This window comes from Schistocerca nitens, chromosome 6 (genome assembly GCF_023898315.1).
Source record: "Schistocerca nitens isolate TAMUIC-IGC-003100 chromosome 6, iqSchNite1.1, whole genome shotgun sequence".
Taxonomy (NCBI): domain Eukaryota; kingdom Metazoa; phylum Arthropoda; class Insecta; order Orthoptera; family Acrididae; genus Schistocerca; species Schistocerca nitens.
Window position 1 is genome coordinate 110,915,660 of NC_064619.1, and position 12,894 is coordinate 110,928,553.

At 40.6% G+C, this 12,894-nt stretch overlaps 1 protein-coding gene across 1 annotated transcript in view; it reads right to left on the reverse strand.

Annotated features, from left to right (window-relative positions):
- Window positions 1–1,118: 1,118 nt before the first annotated feature.
- Window positions 1,119–12,894, reverse strand: part of LOC126263248 (odorant receptor 4-like) — an 82,679-nt gene continuing 70,903 nt past the window's right edge. The window contains exons 5-6 of the mRNA XM_049960332.1: window positions 6,758–6,913; window positions 1,119–1,175 (exon numbers count right to left, since the gene is read on the reverse strand). Coding sequence (XP_049816289.1) covers window positions 1,119–1,175; window positions 6,758–6,913 — 213 coding nt within the window. The remainder of the gene's footprint in view (window positions 1,176–6,757; window positions 6,914–12,894) is intronic.

Sequence of the window (12,894 nt, forward strand, 5' to 3'; positions counted from 1 at the left end):
GTTAGACATTTTATATCTGTGGGTAATTGGTCAAAAATTTTTGTTACAGCTTTGTGCTCCACTTTCTGTGCTAAAGACAACCTTAATGTTGAGTAATGAATGTCATTTTATGTTCCAGTTTTGTAATTTTGTACCTCATTATTCCTTTTGAACTATAGCGGATTATTTGCAACAAACTTCATGAGGGTACAAGTATACTATGAAGCACTAGCTAAAATGCCCAACTCATTAAAAAGGTGTCTAGAAGATGATCGCGGCTGAGCACTACGTATTATTCTTACAGCACGGTTTTTGGCAACGAAGACTTTCTTTCTTACAGATGAGATACCCAAGAACATTATTCCGTATGACATTACTGAATGAATATAATCAAAATATGTCAATTTTATGGTTTCTCTCTCCCCAAAATTTGCTATGATTCTAATGAAAATCTGGCTTAACTAAGTTGTGTTTGTCAGTTTGAATTCTCTTCAATATAGTCACATTATCAACTCAAAACGAACACGTGAGTTCCACTGTGTCGTAACAGTTTCTACCGACTGTATTACTTGCTATTAAGCATCCAGCGAATTATATGAAGCACAACGTTTCGTGAAAATCGTTGACGTCATGTTAACCTGGTTCTGTCAATATATACACAGAGACGGCTTTGTATTCAAACCAACGTTCGTACATGCCTGGAGTTTCAAGGTAAGGAGAGTACAGTTGATGAACTATCTGATCAGAGGAACAGCTATACTTCTCACAATTCTTACGTAACTTCAGGCCCCAAAGTTTTCGAACAGCTCGGAATTGTACCCACGGTCTTATTAGAAGTCATTTGTATCCTCTGAGTTTTATATGATTTTGTGGATCATATATACAGACACTGCGTCCACAAGGAGAGTTTTATTTTGAAATTCATTTGGAAATGGAGAATGTTTTCAACTATTTTGATATGCATACCTGTGTGTTTGTGTGTGTGTGTGTGTGTGTGTGTGTGTGTGTGTGTGTGTGTGTGTGCGCGCGCGCTTGCTTATGTGTGTAATTTACTACGTGTGTCTATATGTGGATCTATTTGTGTGTAGGGTATTATGCACAGACGTGAGAAATCATCTGCTATTCCCAGATGTCTACCTTCATTCATTGCTCATGCTGTACAGGACAGCAAAGTAGCTGTACGAAGCATTCAGTATCTGAAAAGCAAAACAGATCTTATCAGTTCTCTTTTAAACGCATTAGAGAAACTATAGGCTATATGTAAGCACGATTTGATCTTACTTCAATGTAATTTTTACTAGCAACGATCTTGATAAGAATTAGAGTTGCAGATATGCATAGAAAGGTGTTCCTGAGAAAACATCATGTGTTAGGTATATATTAATTTGAGATGTCTACATGTGTTCTTTTTAGTGTTCGTTGGTTGGATGTAACGTACGGGACTGTGTATCCCAGCCGTCTCTGCGATTTGATTTTGAGCTGCCAATGGGAAATGTTTCACATTATCGGACATCTTACTAACAGATCTATTAAATATATATGTAATTCCTATGATATAGGATTATCTGTTAAAACTATGAAACAAATCAATATGATTTGAGATAAGTTAACAAACAATGTCAGGAGTAACATAACAGCTCTTAAGCCATTTTTGAAGTACACTTCGACTGTTCTGCTGGTCCAATCGTTCTTTCATTTTTATATAAATCTTACGCAGCGATACTTGCTAACATCTTCATGTGAGTGCTGGGGAATGATGTAATGGTCCTCTGTGGTGACCTGTTAAACTATTGTCTGTAACCTACAGTGGTATAAGTTGTGGTTAGCTCTACTGGGTATGGGTAATGCCATTATTGAGCTGGCTGGTGTGTAAAGATTCCGCCACCATCAGAACCCAGTGGACCGAGATCCGCATTTTATTGCTCTGTCACAACTGTTGCCAATTTTATACCTTTATCTCTTTGGAATTCACACAATGCATCTTTCTACACGGAGCATATAACTGGTGCACAACATGGGCAGGAATTATTAGACCACCGAGGAGGTACCAGATTCCAACCTGGAATGAATAAACCAAAGGCAAGGTAAGATTAAATGTTATTACTACACGCATTCCCTATCTGCAGCACTTTGTTGAATTGTTTTTATGAAGCACAAGTTAATTCCTATACACACGATTTACGTTGAAAATCTGCCCATTGAACTGAACATTGAGAAGGAGACAGCACCAACACAGCAAAATAACGCATTCATTTTCTCGCCAATATTGTAAGACGTCACTATACTAAAATCTATGGATTACAAAGTCTGGCACGTCAGTTGCTCATGGAGATCGAAGAACAAGTGTCGCATTCCGATAATCCTTCTCTCTAGACAGGCTCTTATATCTGCTTCTGCATACCAATCACAAGCTCGAACTTCACTCCACACTACTTTAGCATTTTTTATTCATATTTTGCAGTCGTAATAAATTCCAACAGATGCCATCCAACGGGAAAGATAGGACCACTCAAGGCACGAAATTTTCGTGGGCACTACAGGATGTCGTCAGATTTCACGGCGCAAGCAATACCAAGACTTAACTTAAGCCCTGGCGTGCGCCTCGTCTCCACGGACGCTGTGCGGTGGGCCTTGGGAGCTCACGTGAAACTAAGTAGGACTAGATAACGCACTGCAAATCAACATGGCGGGGAACATTGCGCATGTCTTACTGAGACCACGACTGTCAAAGATAAAAGACCAACGCCGTTATATCTTAAAACAAATAATTTATAGAAAGGTTGAAAATCTTAAACATAAAGCCTCTGCACCAGGTTATGACTAAAATGTATGGATTTATTTAAGTTCGAACACAATACCGCGACTTACATATTAGAATATATCGGCCCTTTCACAACGAATGCTGCATAACGCACCCATTGTTATTAATGAAAGATGACACAGGACATAAAACAGCGAAACTGTAGTATGTAAACGTCATAATGCAATAATCGCGGTTGACCAGTACACAGATGGTCGAGTAGATGCTTTTATCAGTTGATGTAGATATACTTCATAATGCTGACACGCACTGAATGAAGAATATAACAAGATTAATTTTTTATCTTGTTACTAAAAATAACGGGTGAGTGAACGAACAACGCTTCATCGCCATGTAATAGCAAATGACCTACAAAGGTCAAATTATGTTTTACGTGTAAAAAATATGGTAATTGCGTGAACGGACGTGCAACGCCCTTTCATTGCCCTTATACTCTATCGACCGACAAAGGTCGATTTCACTACGCGCTACAAAAGAGAATTATTGCCTCTTATATTAAAGGCTATTGTTAAATAGATGCGATATGATAAAACGTGCTTAACCCGGAAACGACACATAGGGAAATTTTATGGGCACTTGACATGGGAAAACGGCATGTTTTTCACAGGGAATAATTAAAAAGAAATAGAAGATAGCTACTAATTGCCCATGTGCATTTCATAAATGGAAAAGGATGAAGTCGTCTCTGGATTGCCACTACAAATAAATGTAAAGGGAATTAAATCCCAAAAAGCTCGAGACGGACCACCTAAACTTCATCTTGTCACCTGAGGATCCATTTCCCCGCCATGCTGATTTTCTCCACGTTATCTAGTCCTACTTAGTTTCACGTGAGCTCCGGAGGGCCACCGCACGGCGTCCATGGAAACCCGGCGCACGCCAGAGCTTAAGTCTTGGTGTTGACTTAGTACTTATGTAACGCATTTTTTAAATGTGACTACTCTTATTCACGCTGTTTTAGTTTTGTTTCTAGACCATCCCTTCTTAGACATAGATTGAGGTATATCTTCTGAAGAAGGCTCAATTATTGGAGCTGACATCTAGATAAACGTTGGCTTCGTTACCGCAATCAAGGCTGATAGTTTCTCATGTATTATATTATCACGATTGCTGACTGGGCTGCAATGTTGAAAGTACAAAAACGTTTTTACTGTCAGCTCCCTGCTGACGTCACAATAGCTGCTGTTTGTGTACGTCGTGCTGAAAGATCTGGAAATGAGTTAAACAGCGATTGTTTTAACTGGTACCGGACCGTGGCCGAAGCATTTCGTGGGTGCTGGCCCTGCGGCGGTACATGTGGTGTGATGATGCAGGGAGCATCGCCTCTGCTGATCACGCAGTTCAGTGGTCAGCACCAGCTGATTCTGGCTGTGGCGTGATTACTGATCAGGCTCCGTCTTATGCTCAAAGTTTTGTTTTATTTTCAGTCCCTTTCGGTTCCTCCTTCCTAGTAAGATATCCGTCCTCGGATTCAACTGAAATTTTTGCTGCAGCATGGACACTAATTCGTTTACGAGTCTTTACACTTTATAATTTTAACTTTCCTCGTGGTGACGTGTGATTCTTTTTCACAACTTACACTTCTTTCTACCTTGCTAACACTTGGCTTTATGTAGTGTGTGTTTGTAAATATATCATATTGTTAATTAGCTGTTCAGGAATACTTGATTTGCGGTAGTATTTCATTCCACCGGACTAATTTCGGAAGTTGTCCATCATCGCCAGTATCTGTATTACACAAAAGACACATACTTCCTCTAACAAGTCATGTGCATTTTAAATTGAACCGTTTAATGTATACACAATTTATCATTTAATGCGTGTTATGACAATACAAAGACATTCGCGTCTGCTGAGCACGCCGTTCAATGATCAGCTCAATTAATCAATAAAAAAATCTCATATGAATAAAACAGTACAATATACACTGTAAGTAACTTACATCACATGTAATATCTGTCTTTTGTGCAACACATATATCTCTGATCATAGGCAACGCCCGACAATAGTCCGACGAAATAAAATATTACCAAGAAGCAGCTTTTGTCGAACAATTTACGATGCTTTTAAATTTCTACAAGCTGCAGGACACCAAACGCATAAGACACGGAGTATTTGCTCATGGTTAACGGTGTCCTTTGCTCTGACTGTTACTCATTGGTGTGCCCCTTTTCGCTTCATTTTGTGGTAGGATTATCAGAATGACTTTTAGCACTACGGTCTGACTTCCTCGTATCTACTCCTCCACATATCATCATCTACAAGTCTATACTAATACTTTACTCTGGGCCAAATCTTGCCTTAATCTATAGGTAATAGAAATGACCTATGCAAACAGAATGGCACGTGCACTGCACTATTATTTGATGATACTGGCTTGTGTGAACTTGGCCATTTCCGCACTGCCCTTTTGCTCCATATTCTAATATTTTAGCAACTTGGAGAAGCTTACTTACAGTAGTAGGAGATCATAGTAACCCAGCTTTGGCCATGTTCTCAAGACATCGTGTCTGGGGAATCTGTCTGAAATCTTATAACCTCTTACTGTTTTCATTCTTTATTAATTCCTCTTTCTCTAAAAGGTTTATCCAGTGACAACATTGACCTCTTCTGCACAATAATCTTGTCAATTTCCCTAGAACAGGCGCTATATCAGCACCACCTGCAACTTATACAACAAGAAATTGCCTTTAATTACATCTACAAAATTTGCAACAGCTACTAGACTTCCTGACTATGCCATTTCTTGGCTTGGTTGGCTATTGTTAGTGGTTCTCCACTATCATGAACTTTGCTTCTTGAGAAACCTGAAGCTATGACATCGTATCTAACGACCTTTAAACAATCGTGTCACACCCCCGCGCTTTTGCTGTTTTGAAACAATGCTGCCTGATGTGAAAACAGGAAACCTAACCAAGAAATACCGTTGCGACTCTCTGTTCTTTTTCTGACTTATCAGCTCTGTACCATGGCTTAAAACGACCATAACGAACTGCATAGTAACCGTTAATTACCAAATATTTTACTGGAAGGCAGGCGGGTGACGTCGTCGACAATCGACTATATTTCGACAGATGAGCATCCCGTCATTTTCAAGGCAGACCTGCAGAATGCAAGGAAATTTAAAACTTCGGTTTGCAGAACAGTTCCCAAAAGGAACTATACACACACACACACACACACACACACACACATACACACACACACACACACACGCATACATACACGGACATGCACACATACTGTTAACACTAGCGCCACGATACAACCAAAGATCCGAAGTTATCGATAGTGAAAATTACTAAGCAATGGGTGGCGTAACGTTAATTCTGTCAATCGGTTATTTGACAAGAAAGAGAGCAGGATTCCACGCAGAATTTAAAGAAAAACCTGCACCTCTATTTATCAGGTTATGTGGTAATATTTAATTTCAACTGCTTGTTTAATAAGACTATCCTAATACCTGTAAGTGCATGCCAGAATCTCCCTTATATTCCATAGGATGACCAGTGCCAGGACAGGGTTCTGCAACAGTTGATTTGCTCGTCTTTAGTAATCTTGTGCGACGTTTATACTCAATACACCCTCCTCCAAAGTCCCGATGGTCTGACCAACACATGATATGACAGAACTGCAAATGAGCTATTGCACAACATTGTCTTGGGACCGGTTATAATGTTGAACGGACAGAGGTAACATGTGGAGGCAAATGAAGGCAGATAAATGTGACTCAGCTTGTGCACGATTCCTGTAGGCAGTGTTTTGTAGCCTACGTCACATTTACCTATCACCGGAAATAGAAGGGCTACCTCTAGGTCCATCTGTAGTTGAAATATCTACTGGGGTGGAGCGAATTTAGGTGCCGAACAGTACATCATTTGACAGCAGTCACCTGGAGATGGCAGAAAATCTCGTAAACAATCAGTTACATTAAGATGCGCCAGCGAGGGAACTGACCCTGATGAAGGTTTCCCTGGAGAGGACGTAGAAGCTGCCGCCGGACACGATGAGCGGCCTCTGGGCGCGCGCCATCACGATGCACAGCGACCGCCCGAACCCTGCTGAGCCCCTGGTCCAGGCGCAGCTGTAGGCGACCCGCGCCACCTCAGTGCTCTGCCCGCACAGTAGACCGCACACAACAATCACAGGCATCTGTGCAGCCGTAACGCCTTAGTAGTGCGGCGTCCAACCAGATGCTACAGGAACTACCTGCATTCTGACACTATTGTATCAGATCTTACTTTCTTCCGCATATACTCTTTCGAAGTACAACTTAACTGCACTATTCCTGAAATGGTTCAAATGGTTCTGAGCACTATGGGACTTAACATCTGTGGTCATCAGTCCCCCAGAACTTAGAACTACTTAAACCTAACTAACCTAAGGACATCACACACATCCATGCCCGAGGCAGGATTCGAACCTGCGACAGTAGCACACTATTCCTGAGTACTTCGCTAAAGGAAAGGAATGCGGGGTACTGTTGGCTGAGAGTCACCGAGGGTAGGAACATTTATGTACAGTGTGAAGAAAATTCACGCACTCAGACTTCGCAGTGAAATTCCCCACTTACTAGCAATACAAAAATGTCTATCACAAAATTTCATCCTGTGTATAATTCCGGTAGTAAATGAACATTAAAGATTGGCCGTCTGACGATACTGTAATCACATGTACGGTAAGTAGCGGCGTACAACTGTGCTGTTGGCGCGGTGGATAGTGTTTTGGGTTAGCTTGCAGGAGGTCGAGGGTTCGATTCTCCGTTGAGACATATTTGCTTTTATTTGCTACATGTAGACTTACGTGGTACCTTGTTTTGTATCTTAATCGTCATACAACGATTACGGCGAATCTTCTACAAAACATTTACGCTTAAATATTATGTACACGGAAATGAAAGTACTATCGTTTTCACTAGTCAACTTTTAAACACGCCCATTGCTCATTGTGGACGCAAATTGTTCCACACCACTGCATATGCTAGATTCCAAACCCGTTTTCTGTGTAGCGTCCCCGAATAGTTCCATCGATTGGTACCGACTATTATTAGTCTTGGCACGCACAGGTCCATTACATTTCCTAGTGACCTTAAATCGCCAGCAGGGCTAGCAACGTGCTTTACACATAATTTATAAAAGTATACTACGTAAAAGTCGGAAGCATGTAGCTTAAGAAACGGTGTATACTGCAGTACTACATGGAAAACTGAAATTGGCAAATGAAAGCGAATACACCTCGACCCAGAATCGAACCCTCAAGCTCCTCGATACTAATAACCCAAAAGCTATCCACTGCACCAGCAGCACTGCACTACTGCTATATGCGGCGGAGACAGTTACCGTAAATGTGATTACAACGTTGCCATTTTGTCTATCTTTAACGTCCACTTACTGCCGGAAACACGGGCAAGCCGAAATTTAGTGACAGGTGTCTTCGTATTGCTAGTTTGTGAATAATTGGGCTGCGAGTGCGCGAATTTTTCTTCATTCTGTATACGGACGAATCAAAGGGCCGTTCTTCTTTTTATTGCTCATCATATCCTCCACATGGGGTACAGGTAATCTAAATTTCTTCCAGAAAAAAGAATTATGACAGCAGAATTGTCAGTAGTTTTGGCTGGCCTGAAGTACACATCATATTAACTGATTTGCAAACCTTTTTGCTTTGATCTATTTTAATTTTTGAAAGCCTGCCACTGCAGAAACTATAGATTTGTTTGTAAATAAATAAATCTTCTGCTGCCAGTCACGATTTTTCAATACTTTAATTTTCGCACGAGGCGTTTCGAGAAATAATTCCCATTTTCAAGTGCGTGTTTTCTGTATTATGCCATTTCTTTTGATGTATTCAGTGTGTGTGAGAGTCTGCTTCATTTCGTTGACTTCTACTGCAGTACATAAGAAACACGCGATTTTTTAGTTGGGTATCAATTCTTTTTGTGAAGTTAGTGGCGAAATTCAGAAGAATTTCTAAAGAAGAAGAGTTTTCTAATGGTCCATCTGTACAGAGTCTCACACACACTAAACATCACACTCAACTTGAGGTACACTTTACACATCGAAAATATCTTGTATAAAGAAAACAGTTACAAAGATCGTTTTACAGGTAGTCCACAGAGGTAACATTATAGGTCTTCCACAGATTATGATATGCTTTCGTACAGAGGTTATTTATCTTTACAATTTGGCTCATAAATTACTTATATTGATTTTACAATTTGGCTTATGTCTATGTTTTACTATTTTTATTTAAGTATATTATCAAAACATCTGAAGAAATTCACTGATTCACTTTCAGGTTTTTCATTGAATTTTTTATCTTCATATTTTCTGTAATGTGAATATATCTCCAGTTCTTCAAGCAAATCCATTATATGTCCTTTATTCAGTCGGTGGAGTACTTTGACATTTCGCTCTATTTTTCCAAATGGGTGTCCTGTATTATGAATGTGTTGCTATTGCTGATGTAGTGTGTTTGTTGTGTGTGTATTCTCTTACGTGCTCTGCGTACCTGGTGTTGAAATTTCGGCCTGTTTGTCCTAGGTAGAACTTGGAATATTCCTGGCATGTTACCTTGTATATTCCAGAGACTGAATATGGATCATGATTACACTTTATACTATGTATTAGTTTTTGCTGTAGTTTATTAGATGTAGAAAACCCAGTTTTTAATCTGTCACTTTTGAAAATATTTGCAATCTTCTGTGATACATTGCCTATGTATGGAATACTAGATATACATTTGTTTTTCACTTTTTCTTCTGTTGTGCAATTTGTACCTTGGTTTTTCTTCACTTTGTCTAAGATTGTGTCAACCATGGAAGCTTTGTAACCAAAGGCAAAAGCAATCTTTTTCACTGTGTTTATTTCTTGTTGCATATTTTCTTAGTTGAATGGTATTTTTGTTGCCCTATGCAACATTGACCTGTGTTTTGCCTGTTTATGGATATGAGGCTGCAGGGATTGTGGGGTCAGTCACTGTGTTTTTCCTATAAATTTAGAAAGTGCATGTGTTGTTCTGTCTTGTAATATTTAGGTCTAAAAAGTTGATACTTTTATTTTTCTCATTTTCCACTGTAATTTGATTTTCTCATTTCGATTATTAAAATGATTTAGAATGTCTGTGATGTGTTTGGTATCCCCTTTCACTAAGAGTAGTGTGTCTTCTACATATCTCCTATAAAATTCTATCATCTTTAGCCAAGGTTCTTGGCTGTCAAATAACTTTTGTTCTAAGTGATTTATGTATACGTCAGCTATGGTACGGTATATACATAATCCCATTGCTAGGCCATCTGGTTGTTTATAAATGTTGTTACTAAATGTACAATAGTTGTAACTTAGGGTTAACTGGAGGAGTTCCTTAAATTCGACAATCTCTGTGTATGAAAGTTTCTTGTGTTGAATAAGGTTCTTTTCTATTACTGTTAGAGCTTCTTGTATGGGTATGTTTCAGTATAGGTTGGTGATTTCAGGTGATATAAACTGTGCATCTTGGGGAGCTTTCTGGTTCCTAGTTCTTTAGCTAGAATCATGCTGTTTTTTATGGGATATGTTGTTTATATGTATAATTTTTTATCAGTATGTTATTGAGTTTTTGTCACAGTTTGTATGCTAGGCTATTTATATAGTTGACCATGGGACATATCGGGTTTCCATTTATGTGAATTTTTTGCTGTGCTCTTAGGTGTGGTGCTTTTGGATTCATACATGTAAGGTATTTCTTTTCAGTTTCTGTCAACAGGAAATGTGTGTTCTTTAATTGTTCCTTAATTTAATTTTGAAATTGTTTGGATAGGTCTTTTTCAATGTGCTGAATTGTTAAGATAAATAACCTCTGTACCAAAGCATATCATAATCTGTGGAAGACCTGTAATGTTATCTCTGTGGACTACCTACAAGACTATCTTTGTAACTGTTTTGTTTATATAAGATATTTTCGATGTGTTTGATGTTAAGTGCGTGTAAGACTCTGTACAGATAGACCATTAGAAAACTGTAAGTACAAATTCTTCTAAATTTCGCCACTAACTTCACAAAAAGAATTGATACCCAACTAAAAATTGGCGTGTTTCTTATGTATTGCAGTAAAAGTCAACGAAATGAAGCAGACTCACACACACTGACAACATCAAAAGAAATGGCTTAATACACGTAAAAAACTCACTTGAAAATGGGAATTATTTCTCGGAACGCGTCGTGCGAAAAGTAAAAAAAGAAAAACCGTGAGTGGTAGCAGAAGATTTATTTATTTATAAACAAACCTATTGCAAACCTTTTTGCAATACTAGAAGTATTAAACTATCATAAATAGTACCACATGATAATCCGGCAGGTCTGATACTAACAAGAGAGGAACAGAAGTTACTAAGCCAACTGTAGCTTTCGAGGAATGAATTGGCTGGCATGCTAGTGAAAGAAACAAATTCTACAGTCAGGCAGGAGTACGATAGTACCCTTTATTCGGATTTCGTAATCCATTTCAAGGAAGCGTTAGTAGAAAGGGGTCTGGAATGGGAAATACCTCGTGCTGCTAGATGACGCCGCTACAATGAAGTACATATACGTACAGCTGCATTCCCCTGGTATAAGGAACTAACCCAGATATGGAGAGAATACTTAACAATGGTACAGTGGCGAATTGTATCAATTATAAGCGATTACGTGCACAGTGTCGTCGTATTATTAAAGAAAGCAAGAAAGCCAGCTGGGCTGCTTTCACAAGCACCTTCAACAGTTTTACTCCTTCTTCTGTTGTCTGGGGTAGCCTGCGCCGGCTATCTGGCACTAAGGTCCACTCACCAGTTTCTGGCTTGACGGTCGCGAATGACGTCCTTGTGGCCCCTGAGGCTGTCTCCAATGCCTTCGGCCGCTTTTTCGCAGAGGTTTCGAGCTCCGCTCATTACCACCCTGCCTTCCTCCCCCGCAAACAGGCAGAGGAGGCTAGGCCACATAACTTCCGCTCCTCGAATCGTGAAAGTTATAATGCCCCATTCACCATGCGGGAACTCGAAAACGCACTTGGCCGATCACGGTCCTCCGCTCCAGGGCCTGATTCTATTCATATTCAGATGCTGAGGAACCTTTCTCCTGCGGGTAAAGATTTTCTTCTTCGTACTTACAATCGCATCTGGATTGAGGGACATGTTCCCGCATGCTGGCGCGAGTCTATTGTTGTCCCGATTCCTAAGCCGGGGAAGGACAAGCACTTGCCTTCCAGTTATCGACCCATCTCGCTTACCAGCTGTGTCTGTAAAGTGATGGAGCGAATGGTTAACTCTCGATTGGTTTGGCTGCTCGAGTCTCGACGCCTACTTACCAATGTACAATGTGGATTTCGTAGGCGCCGCTCTGCTGTTGACCATCTGGTTACCTTGTCGACCTTCATTATGAATAACTTCTTGCGGAAGCGCCCGACCGCGGCTGTGTTCTTTGATTTGGAGAAGGCTTACGACACCTGTTGGAGGGCGGGCATTCTCCGCACCATGCATACATGGGGCCTTCGCGGTCGCCTCCCTCTTTTTATTCGTTCCTTTTTAATGGATCGACAGTTCAGGGTACGTGTGGGTTCTGTCCTGTCAGACACCTTTCGCCAGGAGAATGGGGTGCCACAGGGCTCAGTTTTGAGCGTCGCTCTCTTCGCCATAGCGATCAATCCAATAATGGATTGCCTCCCAGCTGATGTATCAGGCTCCCTTTTCGTGGACGATTTTACCATCTATTGCAGCGCGCAGCGTACGTGTCTCCTGGAGCGCTGTCTTCAGCGTTCTCTTGACCGTCTTTACTCCTGGAGTGTCGCCAATGGCTTCCGTTTTTCTGCCGAGAAGACGGTCTGTATTAACCTCTGGCGCTACAAAGAGTTTCTCCCACCGTCCTTAAGACTCGGTCCCGTTGCTCTCCCATTCGTGGAGACAACAAAATTTTTAGGTCTTACATTTGACAGGAAACTTAGTTGGTCTCCACATGTGTCATATTTGGCTGCCCGTTGTACCCGTTCTCTAAATGTCCTCCGTGTTCTCAGTGGTATGTCGTGGGGAGCGGATCGAACCGTCCTACTTCGCCTATATCGGTCGATCGTCCGCTCCAAGCGGGATT